The sequence below is a fragment of the Metopolophium dirhodum genome, chromosome 2 (assembly GCF_019925205.1).
Source record: "Metopolophium dirhodum isolate CAU chromosome 2, ASM1992520v1, whole genome shotgun sequence".
In the NCBI taxonomy this organism is placed as follows: domain Eukaryota; kingdom Metazoa; phylum Arthropoda; class Insecta; order Hemiptera; family Aphididae; genus Metopolophium; species Metopolophium dirhodum.
In genome coordinates, this window is record NC_083561.1 from 41,697,768 (window position 1) to 41,711,225 (window position 13,458).

The following is a 13,458-nucleotide window of genomic DNA, read 5'->3' on the forward strand; positions in this document are numbered from 1 at the left end:
TTTATTTTTTCATTAAAAGGTATTTATAAAAATTGTTGTATAATGTTTAAAAATGCATAACTGTGTAATTTTTATATTTTTTCTGTAAAGTAACCTATAATATTTGAATTATTTCGAGAAAATATTTTTTCTTCAAATTCTACCATGTTCTGAACCATGTTGAAATACATTTTGTCGTCAAAAAATAACACTACAAGTATCAATAAATAAAAAAAAACAAAAAATTTGTGGTTTAAAAATGAATAAGAAACTTTATTATAGTTTTTTACCATAATTTTTATATTTAAACACCAGGTATAAAAAAAACATTTTTAGTGCAATTCATTTTAAATATACGTCTATATAAAATTATGCAACAAAAAATTGGTATTTTATTTACATTTATATTCACATGATTAATCAGAAAACAGTCTTTAAAAATTATACGTTATGCAAAAAAATAAATCTGAATAACATCTTCGTCAAATATAAATAAAAAAAAATTTACAGTTACTATATACACAATTAATCCAAATCAGAAAATGAATCATCGTCGTCGTCATCGCTCTGGCCGATCGTCATAACTAAATCTTGTCGTTCAGCCATTAACTCGTCCACAATCATATCGATGTTCCAAAATTTGTCCTCTTCATTTTCAGTGTGGCTTATAAAATTTCTCCACATTTCTTCAGTGACTTTATTTACGCCTTCAATCAAGAGCTTTTGGACATCTTTAAGCTTGAAAGTCTTGTTATTCGATTTTACGTGGTTTTTGATTACCGACCAAGCCATTTCAATCGGATTGAGTTCGCAGTGGTATGGAGGTAATCGTAGCACTGTTTTATTGTGTTGTGAAACTAGTTCATCGATTTCGTATTTGTCGTACAATGGTTTTAGTTGTTTCACAATATCCAATAATTCTGGTATAATCATAGTGCTATCAATTACCTCCCCTTTGCTTTGAAGCCATTCAATAATGTTCGCTTTCTTCCAATTTGTTGTTGGACATTTCTCTAATTTTACCGAATGGTAAGGAGCGTTATCCATAACGATTACCGCGTTATCTTTTAATTTCGGCAAAACACATAGTAACCAATCACGGAAACTTTGCCCATTCATTTCGTCATGATAGTCACTAGTGTTCTTTTTCGACTCGAACGACAATAATCCTCCAGGAACGAATCCATCTTCAGAGCCAATATGAACGACTATTAATCGTTTCCCCTTACCACTCGGATTTACGGGACCAGTTGAAAGGCCCTGGGAAAACGCATGTTGACTAGATTGGACAGTTTTGTCGACCCACACTTTGGTATTGACGTCTCCAGCATTAACCCACGTTTCGTCCAGATAGTAAATTGGACGACCTTCCTCACGATATTTTTTGATATTTCGCAAATATCTCCTCCGCCAAAGAATAAGTTCATTGGAGTCTAAAAGCGCACTGTTTCGTCCTCTTTTGGTGTAAACGAAATCCATCGATTTTAAAAGTCGATGTAATGTCGCTCGGGAAAAAGATGGTAGACTTTCATCTTCGTTGACGACCGAAAGTATTTTGTCAAGCGTGGGTAACTCACGATTTATCCATAAATTGTGAATTTTTCTTCTTATGGCATATTTATCAAAATCATCCGTCTTCGAAATCACATTTTTATGGATCCGTTCTTTATTTGGTGAACTGACGGTTTTAGTTTCACGGTATTCTTTTAATGTATTGGATATGGTTTTTTCTCCAATCCCCAATTCTTTTGAAATGATTGTCCGGGCTTCACGTATTGTGATTTTTGGGTTCGCTTGGACTTTGCTTTTGTAATGGTTGACAATCATTTCCTTCTGCTGTGAAGAAACCCACTAAAAAGAAAAAAGAAAAAAAATGTGTTTAAGCATAGAATACTATTAGTTGAAAAATAAAAATGAGTAAAATCCTCGTAAGAAATTAATGCTTGTATTAATATAACGTATAAATGATGTTAAGCAATCAACTTTTAACATTAAATTATATAAATTACCATTAAAAGATAAAAAAAAAATTAAAAAAAAATGAAAATCAGAAAAAATATTTTGTTTTTGTAAATAATATTACGAGTGTAACGAAATATTATTTTACTTGCAAAATTGTACAGGATATTTTTTTAGTATCGAATTATTAATATATATATAAAGACTTTTTTTATATTATAATATTTCATAACAATTTTCTTACCTTTCCTCTCTTATTTTTCTTCGCTGGTGATGTAAAATCTGAAACTTCGTTGTCCATGGCGTAAATATACTTAAAAAAACTATACACGGCAAAAATACAAAAAATACAAATCAAAATACGATTAGGTTATAGTGATAGTGCAAACGACGTGCAGAGCGAGACGTAGTCAATCGCAGACAGCAATAAAATATTTTGTGTACGGTGTATACTGTATAACGGTTGTTTAATTGGTATGTGGACGACCGCGTAGATCACCTGGCGCGCAAACTGGAGGGGAGCAGATGCGCATACCGAACGAAAACCGGTCGGCCGCCCGGTGTCTTCTACTTTGAGACAGACTATAGGAGATTACCTAAAATGTATTTATTTACATATTTCTGTTTTTTTTAAAAGTTTTTTTTTTAGCTTTTGATATTGTACAGGTTATTACAATATTCAATTTGTGATATATATTTAATTTTATTATATTTTAAAATACAGATATATATTTTCAGTACTGTATAATTATATAGCGTTATAAATGTAAAATGACCTACTGATAACTTACCTCTTTCATCCTTTTCTGTAGCTGAAAGCTCATTCCAGTCACTATACATCGTTTCACAGACCGAAGTCCAAGCCAAAGCTTTAAAATGTTTATTATGGTAATCGCTATCACCAATATTCCATAGACATGGTTTCGATTCTACTTCAATTATTAGTTTTTCGTAATCGAACATTTTTATTTAATATATTAATTACTTTTTTTTACATAAAAATAAAATAAATAAGTTCACCGCATACGACACTGCCGGATCGTGTGGTCGAACTATACTAAAATAATGTATATTTGGAGTTTGTCCGGTATTGACGATCCGGTACCACCGCAACATGTTGCGGTAGAGACCTGCCGGAACCGGCAAAAACGTGTCGTGTAGACCAAAATTAAATTAATAATTTAATATAATGTATTTTTAAAATATTTCCGCCGGATCCGGTGTCGCCGTATCACGACGGATCCGGTAATACCGCATCGTGTGGCCCGACACTAAGTAAAATATCTACGTAATACCCATATAGAGATAAACAACAACTAGACAGCCGTCTTTATACCACAGTGTTTGTGACTAATGTTGAAATCGGCCGCCATTTATAAAGCAGGCAATGTTTACATATTTTATTTTCACATTTATTTATATACATATATACTGTGATAATATTATTTTGTTGTATAATATATCTATGGCAATGCCATTGATAAATTTATATTGATTGTCGCAGGCCTGTGCAACTCGCCTACCTGCAATTTACACAAATCAGTAGTGCTCTTAATGTCTGGTCCCGCTCTGGTAGTGCGCTCTAGTAGTAATTTGTAATTTAATAATTTATTACTCATTCAATGATATAACATCGAAAAACATTTTTACTGTTACAATAGTATAATAATTAATAATAAATAATCTAAAACCGCGGATTGTCGCGCGGCGAACTTACAAGTTACAACTGGCGACATGGCGCAGCGATGCTGTCCGTTCGGTATAGTTATATATGATAATAATATAATATCGTACCGTATCAGAATATTACTCGGTAACCGAAAAGCGCCACCTATCTAGATTCTTGACGCGGTGGAAACGTGAAGCGGGGGTATTATTGTATAAGGTCTATGGTATTTTAATATTTTTCCTCGTGGTATTCACCTATCTGCGCCAAGACGTGTAAATGCATTATACCTATTACATGAATTACGGAATAGCAATAACGCAATATAGACCGCGATTATAAAGGACTTTTATTATAATATAGAACTTAATAATCGTGATATAGATCAAGCAGTCGCCACTCGCCAGTAAGCACCACTATACGAATACAAGTCGTAACTTATAACCACTATAATAGTAGACAGTAGCCGCACCTGCACGAGTGTCGAGGCGTAGAGCCCAAGAGGCAAGAAGTCAAAAACGAGTCGGTCGATCTTAACAAGTAAGTGTGTCTTATTTAATTAACCCAGGTTTAATTCTATAATGATTCTAAAAGTAGAATTCCTCCCTAAAAATGTCATCATCACGCGTCACATGATTTTTTTATTGTTACGAATCATACGCCTTTTTATGATTTTTCACTACCTTCTTATGTTTTTTTTCACTACCTTTTATTCGTGATAATAATTTGAATAACTACCAATCAACTATTATATTTGCACTCGCCCGTTTTAATGACTGGAGCCAAAATTATTTGTTTTATATAAAGTGAAACATTAGTACTTACATTGGTAAATATAAATATTATCTATGAACTAAATAAAATATAATATTGTTTATATTTTTTAGAATTATTATGTATTTAAATTTTAAACTATTCGACAACAGACCTAATAAAATTAAATAAGCGCCTATGTAGTTATTAGTTAAATTTCAGAGATATGTCATGTACGTATTGCATATTTTATAGCTCTTACATTGACGTTGGACAAACTGTTTGATATTTGTTTTCCAATCTACCTAAGAATTTTCAATTTTAAAATTCCTAGTTTTTCAAAAATGAATATCCTCAAATTTAACTTAATTCCTCAAATTTATTTTGTTTTTGATAAGATATTGATAAATATTATTGTCTACTTAATTAGTGTACTACTAAATAGTTAATACAAATATAATTTATTGTTTTAGTTGATTATTTTCAAGATAAGTATGTCTGACCAAAACTTAACACACATCAATTTCTGTGCTATAAATCGTTTTTCATCATCATACAAAGCATTAAATACCATGCGAAGGTAATAATTACAAATTTCAATTTAATGCATATAAAATATAATATATATATACACAATAAACATGGATACTGAATAACTTATTTCTAATTAATTTTAAAAGGTACCTTTTCCTTTAAGGTCGTCAGCACAATATTTTTTTTCCCACTTGTGACATACAGACAATATTAGTATTGTTACGTGTAAGCTATAGAGGGAAATCAAATAGTGCACTGACGACTGACATCCTCTTAAAAATATACAGATATAGTGTTGTATTAGTGTAAGTATTTATGCAACTGATGAGCCATGATTTATCATTGTTTCAAAATGTATTATAGATACCTAGTAACTACTTGACTTAGGTAAGATAACTGATGTACTATGTAGGTATTGCATTCATTTTTTTATCTGGTATTTGGAAAATTGTACATAGATATTAACAACAAAACATATAAATGACTCATTATAAACTTTGTTTTTAATAAGATCTTAAGAGATTTTCATACCACAATTTGTTGTACTGAAGTAACAGAATAAATTATGATGTGTTCAGAGCCTTTTAACATTTTTTGTGTTACCCAAGCTATAATTAGCATCGATTAATCAAGGTTATATATACCTATCATTAGGTACTCTTAGAAACATAAGCTCCTATAATTAACTCCTATAATCTAAATTTGAACTATGAATTGTTTTTAGGAAAAATGAATTTTGCGATATACAATTTGTAGTTGGAGGAATAAAAATATCAGCTCACAAAGCTATATTATCTTCTCACAGTAATTACTTTAATGACTTGTTTATTGGAAATTTCAAAGATTCTAAATTATTGGACATTAAAAATATAGAAATCACTCCTAGTTCATTTGAACTATTAATAGATTTTCTATATACATCTCAAATAACAATAAATGATTATAATGTGCAGGTAATTTACATATCAATGTTAACTATAACATATTAAAATAATATATTGGTTATTACTTGTTGTAATTTTAATAATTCTATGTAAAACGAGTCTTATAAATTACTTATGACTTCTAACAAACATTGTAATTTCTATTTAGTTTATACAGAAATACAGAATACAGTCACTATACAGATAAAATTTAACAAACTATGTAACTATATAAATATTTATGTTAGGAATTATTAATAGCATCACGTTTTTTAATGCTGAATGATGTGGAAAAGGAATGTTTAAAATATTTAGAACAAAACATTGATATTGGAAACTTTATGACAATAAAAAGAATTGCTGATATGAATGAAATAAAAGATTTACATGAATTATTTCTGTCATATGTACTAAAAAAACTATAAGTGAGTATAATATAATATAATATAATATATATCGTTTCTAAAGTCTGGAAGATGTATAACCTAATATTGTCCAAAGGTTGAAAGGTGTATTCAATTCTGTGTATATTTGTAGTATTACAGGTTTTCACATTACATTCATGATCAAAATCAATATAAATATTTATAGAAAACGACCAATGATAATAATTTATAATTTATAATTTTAAAAAAATATCATGTATCTACAGTTATTTTTTTTGACTTATACCAACTATTTCAACTATTTATTGTGTATATAGACACACAAAAAACAATCATCACACATTATTGTAAAATCATTGTCATCATCCCTCTACTCAGAATCTATTAGTCTTATAAATGAAATACAATAATAATCAGTACTTAACTATTTATTACTATTAAAGTATGTTAATATAAATAGTTAGGTAGTTAGTAAAATTATCAATGCAAATAAGTCCCATGTCTTAAAATATTTATTGTTTTTGTAAGAAAATACTTTTTCTGGTAAGTTTAAGTTTTTGAAAAGTACATAATCAAACTTACAATAAATTTTCAAATACAATTATACAGTATACAGTATATTTATATGTGGTTAAAGATAACTTGCAAAATTACTGTAGTCTGTAAGCTATTAAATATTAAAAACTCTCTCCTGCAGTACATTATACCATTTTTGATATACGGTCCTCTTGTATTGATAATCAAAAGTTACTAACATCATAGCCCACAAGAAATGTTTAGTTTTGGCTCAAAACAATAGGTTTAGGTATCCAACGACAAATCAATAGGCGCGTATTATCAGATGTGGAGATTTATTGCACAGAATGGCTTTGTTTATATTTAAATATTAATTTAACATTTTTTTAACATTGATTCATCTAACTGCCTAGATCATTGTAAATCTGTTTTCAATAACAAAAAAACTCCCACAACAATTTGTTGCCCCCCCCCCCTCAAAATACGCCACTGAGCCACTTTTTTGAGGTCCTAATTTTAGTTTTTGGTCGGCCCGTTTTATCGCAGAAATAAAAACGTTTAGTTTTTATAAAGGTATTCAATAACAATTTAAAAGTTAACGCATTTTGGATCTTTTGTTGTTATAGATTTTCAAAATTATAATAATTTATTATAGAAATTAAAATATGCATTTGAGTATGGACAATATTTGTTATTTTCAAACTTATTTTTCTAGCACTGTTCAAATGAAAATGAAAATTCGAGCCTTGAATCGACCTGTAAAAAGTTATCATCATTTCAGATAGAAAAAAAAAATTGTCAAAGTTCATCATATCAATTAGGCGTAGGTGTTACTCGTGTTAGAGTTTTTCCCATTTTTTGTAGATGTAATATACCATATCAACTCCTTCTAAATAGGTATCGGGCAGACGATTACTGAAAAAGTGTTTTGAATAATGTAGGCAATGAAGGCAACTAAAATATAAAATATAATTTTATAGAATTGCGGAAAATTGGAAAAACTGGCATCAACACCCTTAAGGAGCCTGCACATGACCTGTTTTTTTTGCTCAAAAACATGCCTTACAGGAAAAACTCTCACGCCTCGTATAGAGTGATCTAATTTCAATAAATACGATTTTGAATAATATTTATCATAATAATATTATGACCAATTTTCGCAAGATTTTGTTATTTTATTATATTTGTTTTAAGCAACGAAATTAAAAATCGAAATCCAATGCGCCCTGTAAAAAATTATCCCCTTTCCAACAAAAAAAAAAATAATCAAATCAGACCTCAACGATGCGTCAGTTTTTCCCATAAACCGTGTTTTGAACAAAAAATCACGCATTTTATTTTTCATATTCAGTGCGTGTGTAGATAGCCCGGTACCTGCATACAATCACACTCACACAAATCATCATTGACGTCTAACACAAATGACATGGACGGCGGCAACGAAATTGCATATTGCCTAAATATTGCCCCTTATTAGGCCCCTTAACAAAAACATACTTATTTATGATTCATAGATTTTCATTGTCAAGTAAAAATATTGAGTAGCGTGCTACGGTTTTTTTGTTAGGAAATTGTCTTCTAGATACTATTTAAAATATTAAAATTCCTAATTGCTTAATTTTTATTAATTTCATTGCATTCTAAAATCTAGTAATGTTGTCAAGTCAAACACATTTTTATCATTTTCGTTTGAATTGATGATGGAACTTATTCAGAGTGATGACTTACATGCAGAAGAAGAAGAGGTAAAATATTCATTGTACCTAAATTTGTTAAAATAGTATAATTTCTTAAATAGTTAATTATTTTTTTTGTTTATTCATAATTCATTTGTTATGTTATTTTATGTCACTTTATTTTCTAGGCTTATGAATCTATTATGATGTGGTTAAAATATGATCTAAAAGAACGTTTAAAATGTCTGCCTGAGTTATTTAAGTCCATTCGGTTAAGTCTAATGTCAGTTGATTATTTAGATGATATTGTTCAAGAAGAGGAACTTATTAGATCTGATATTACGAGTAAACATTTTTCAATACTATTAAAAATTTTAACTATTGAAGTAGAATATTGGGTGCCTTGGTAAAAAAAAAAAAAAAAAACAATAACAAGAATAAATGTGTACACCAACACTATACTTTCTAAATATTTCAAAATTACTTATAGAAGTAAGTAAATATATAATAATATGATTGAAAAATAAGGGTCCTATGAATTTTTTTAATCATAAATTCATAACCATTAAAAATGTAGACGGCCCGCAAATAATTTTCAAAATGATCATTTGGCCTTTTCTAAAATCATAGTGAGGACCGCTGGTATAAATAGTAAAACTCGAGATTGTAATGAGATAACATTTGCCGTGTAAGATATCAAATTGTGATATAATATTCAAGTGAAAAGTCTACAGTTGAATAGCATAAAAGGTGTAACAGAAAGAATTGATAAAAAAAAAATGATGCTACTTAAACGTATGGCAAAAATTGTTAAAATTTTATGATGAGTAAATAATTTAAGAAGTAAACAAGTTTTACGTTCCAAATTCATTTAATCAAAAATATATTGATATTTTAAATGATTCTAAAAAATAAACTACTTGACTTAGATAAAGGTTTTTACCATCAAAATTGTTCTTATAACAAATTGGCTATTTTGAATATATCCGAAAATATTTAAATCAAATTTTAAATTTTTTATTTTCAGTGTTTAAAAATAAAAATATTTTTTTGTATAATATATGTGTAGCGCAAGTAACTATAAATTAAATATATGTATATAAAAAAAAATTTAAATATTGATTAGAACAAAAGTTATTTCAAAAGTCAGTTCTATCTGTTACACCCTCTATAGTGTATATACTATATCCTAATTGAAAGAAGGTTTACATGTACTTATGTATTATTATATTTGATACACTCAATAATGTTGTTCCATACTAACCGTAGTTAACCATTCTCATCCCAGAATAAGTAGAAGATTGACTAAAAATATATTCTACACTAAGACTGCCTTGATTGTAGTATTTTTTTAAAAATTTCAAATGAATACTTTTCTTTAGGTATGAGTTATTTATGTAGTGCCTATAAAGTAGTTCACCAGCAGGAAAAGTCATTAGTTAATGTATTAACATCGACTTTCAATGTTACACATCGAAAATTCAGTAAGGTAAAATACTATTTATTAAATTAATTAACTTGTACAAACAAAGAATTTTAGTGTAATAAAAGGGTTAGATAATTAAATAATAACTATATATTATTTAAATTTGAAAATACGGTGAAACTTCCATTTAACCAAATTTATTATATTCTATTTAACAAAATTCTCTATGATACAATTTTTTTTATGCTCCGTGAGACTTCCTAATATGAAAGTTTCACTGTAATTATATGTAGAAAAAATGTCTATTCTATAAAGTCGTAATAATTATTTTGAAAAATGCAAACATTACAATAGTTTAGAATGAATTATTTTAGTAATTTACTAACCTATGGTACTTTGGTAGTTTTTTAGGATTTTGTTGAAATCAATATTAAAATGAAGTGACAAAATAATAGTTTATATTTTATCTATTCAATTTATTATATTAGCTTTAAATTCAATTTTATATTTTAGAAATTACAGTCATATCTAGAGAAAGAAAAAAGTGTTGAAAATGATAATGAAGATATAGAAGAGCAAGAAAAAAGTGTTGAAAGTGATGACGAAGAATGTGATGAAGATATAAAAGAGCAAGAAAAAAGTGTTGAAAGTCACGAGAAAGAATATAAATTTGAATATGAAGACACAGAAGATGATGGCAGCGATTTATTTGATTAGAATGAAGTAAAAGATGACCTTAAAAAATTATCACTACGACAAAGAAGAACTTTAAAAAAATATACGACTGCTATGTAAATGTAATTGTAATAAAATTATTTAAAAAAATATAATTATTATCAACAATGTTTTACATACTTTCTTTAGGTTTCCAAGCATAAGTTTAGAACACCTTATATATCCCCGTTGTTTTCATCTTATTTTAAGGTGTTTGAAATTTTAAAGTTGAAATTCGACTTCTTAAAAAGCCTAGATATTTTGTCAAAGAAAACATGTATAAAGAATTAAATCGGACATTCCGAAGTATTTGTAATTTACCTACAATTACTTGAGATATCGATTAGATGGACGACGGTACAAAAAAATTTATTCTAGGTATTATTCGGATCCTTAGCAGTCGGCAGTATACTATAAGGATACTATACTTATAGTATCGGCGGTACTATAAGCTCTTAAATGTTCAAGCGCATAAAGTCGAAATCGGTGGGAATAAGGAAAACAAGGAGTTCTATTAAGATATTTTTTAATTTAACTAGGCTTCTTTTACTAATTTTTGATTTTTTTATTAAATGTAATTTTTTTATTTAACTGATTTTTATCCTATTTAAGTTTTTTTTCTACTAAGATATTAATTTAACTAACCTTTTAGATTCTGAGCGGAGCGAGGAATGTAATGGTTTTACAATGATGTTTATTTCTTTTTTATTCTGTAAACACTTTTTCTCCCTCTAAACTTCCTCAAAAGTATCAAGTATAGCATCTTTTCTGATAGATAATGTTCTTGAGCTGGTACTTTAAACAGGTCCTTTTTCGATTTTCGAAACGCTACTCGAAATAAAAGCAGTTAAAGGAAAAGAAACGTACGATTTCAGGATTTTAGAATATTAAATAATTACGGACGACGTTTTCTACCAGAAATATTGCTTCAAATGAAATATGACATAAAATATTTTTTGTTGTATTTTGGATTTTGTTCCTTACGGTTTAAAGTTCGGAAAATTTTAGCCATTTTTGAGCTATTTATAGACATTTTAATTTTGGGAGTTTTTTGTTGTAATTCGCTTAAATACATTCGTAAAAACTTGAAATTTGGGTTGTTTACTTATATTAGCCTTACCTAGACATGGTAAAATTTTCAAAACATTTGAGCGACTTATGAGCTTTTTCTTTTATTTTATATTTTTTTTTATTTTTATAATTCCTAATTATAATTATATAATTTACCTATTTATATAAATCGTTCTTAAGCTGTTATTAAAAACGCTTTGTTTATCACCATAGAAACGAATAAAATTAAATAAAAAAGATTCCCTCGTCCGCTCAGAATCGTTTTTTATCGAATGCAATCATTGCATTCAAATCGAATACAGTAAAATTACACTATCCTGTCCGAGGCCCGAAAGGACGATGGACAAACATCAACCACCGAAATGCGCTGACCTACTTTTTTTTATCGATATTACATTTTTTATTCAGCTGTTTTTTGTTACCTATCCTTCTTAGATTCTAAGCAGAGCGATGAATGTATTGATTTTACAATGATGTGTTTTTTAATTTTTTTATTTTGTGTCTCACTACCGTTTGAAGCAGTAAAACTGCTTCGATTTTCTTCAACGGTATCTTGTTCGATCGTTAAGTGAATCTAGTTTGTGCATTTGGGAGGTCAAATTTTAAAATTCTCACTTTGCCCCCCACACCCCCTCTTTGAGATTTCCTCTACTTACTCACTACATATACTGTACAGTTTACACAACATTTAATACCAATTATTAATCATTCATTTTAGTGAATAACAATAACATATTGATAAATTTCAATTTTTAAAAAATATTCTTAGAGAATTAACTCTTTAACAATTACCATCCTACTATCACCACCTATGTCCAATAACACAATAATACATTTAGTACAAAAATAATAGTATCATAAATATTTATTTTTACTACAATAAATAATAATTACATGCTCACACAAATGCTCGTCTAAAAATACCAATGTCGTTTTTTCCACACAAATAAGATAAGAATGCCGATTTCCGATACTCAATAGAGTGATTAGTGATTACATGTAATATACTATTATGAGACAATACCATAATTTAATATAATATTGATTTTGGTATTTTAGTCTTAATATATTATCTTGTTTTTATTTTACAAATTTACAACTGTACAGTACTATAATAAGTGTATAGTGTGTAGTAGCCGTGTCTAGCTGGTACGTCGAGTGCAACCCGCACATTATACAGAAAACGATGACTAAGAAACATGATTTTCACCACATAAAACGGAGAACTTTGGCTGTGCCACGTTGATTTTATTTTTTTGATATCATTTAGGTATATGAAAAACGTTTTACAAGTTTGAAAAACACAAACAAAATAATGATTTTTGAAACAGCAAGAACTTTTTTCATACAAGTGATATAAAAAAAATAAAAACAACGTTGCACAGCCAATGTTCTCCTTTTTATGTGGTGAAAATCTCGTTTCTTAGTTATGACCAGTGTTCGGACTTATCTAGATAAATTTATCTAGATGAATATCTAGATAATTATTTGGTCATCTTTTATCTTATCTAGATAAATAGTTACAAGGTATCTAAACGTTCATCTTAGATAATTTTTTTACTAATCTAAATAAATTCATCTAGATACATTTTGTATTGATAAAAATCGCGAAATTGTACAAACGCATTTTTAAATATTTATATAGATTCTCAAACAAAGTTTATGGTTTATAAGGTACGTAACAATATTATGATAATACTATAGAAGTGGTGATTTGTAAAATTTGTCAAGTTCTCTGTATCTGTATGCGTTCACATAATATTTCACTTTATATATTTTATTATATTATTAACATGTAAAAATATAAACTAAATTTGCATGAATGTTTAAACTGAGAATTTTGTGATGTGGATTT

General features: G+C 28.2%; 2 protein-coding genes across 2 annotated transcripts; one reads left to right on the forward strand and one right to left on the reverse strand.

Annotated features, from left to right (window-relative positions):
* Nucleotides 1-233: 233 nt before the first annotated feature.
* Nucleotides 234-2,882, reverse strand: LOC132939105 (uncharacterized). Its single transcript, XM_061006127.1, has 2 exons — nucleotides 2,183-2,882; nucleotides 234-1,830 (listed from the first exon to the last, which is right to left on the reverse strand). Exons 1-2 carry the CDS (start codon nucleotides 2,237-2,239, stop codon nucleotides 505-507), a joined length of 1,383 nt encoding a protein of 460 aa, XP_060862110.1. The 5' UTR covers nucleotides 2,240-2,882; the 3' UTR covers nucleotides 234-504.
* Nucleotides 2,883-3,254: 372 nt separating this feature from the next.
* Nucleotides 3,255-10,669, forward strand: LOC132939801 (kelch-like protein 12). Its single transcript, XM_061007178.1, has 6 exons — nucleotides 3,255-4,144; nucleotides 4,831-4,937; nucleotides 8,368-8,461; nucleotides 8,581-8,737; nucleotides 9,775-9,881; nucleotides 10,332-10,669. Exons 2-6 carry the CDS (start codon nucleotides 4,852-4,854, stop codon nucleotides 10,533-10,535), a joined length of 648 nt encoding a protein of 215 aa, XP_060863161.1. The 5' UTR covers nucleotides 3,255-4,144; nucleotides 4,831-4,851; the 3' UTR covers nucleotides 10,536-10,669.
* The last annotated feature ends 2,789 nt before the right edge of the window (nucleotides 10,670-13,458 follow it).

Excerpts from the sequence above, each read along its gene's own strand:
- LOC132939105 (XM_061006127.1), bottom strand. The coding sequence starts at position 2,239 with ATGGACAACGAAGTTTCAGATTTTACATCACCAGCGAAGAAAAATAAG. Across the intron at positions 1,831-2,182 it reads AGAAAAATAAGAGAGGAAAG|TGGGTTTCTTCACAGCAGAA; the intron begins GTAAGAAAATTG and ends TTTTCTTTTTAG.
- LOC132939801 (XM_061007178.1), top strand. The coding sequence starts at position 4,852 with ATGTCTGACCAAAACTTAACACACATCAATTTCTGTGCTATAAATCGT. Across the intron at positions 4,938-8,367 it reads GCATTAAATACCATGCGAAG|TAATGTTGTCAAGTCAAACA; the intron begins GTAATAATTACA and ends TCTAAAATCTAG. Across the intron at positions 8,462-8,580 it reads TACATGCAGAAGAAGAAGAG|GCTTATGAATCTATTATGAT; the intron begins GTAAAATATTCA and ends TTTATTTTCTAG.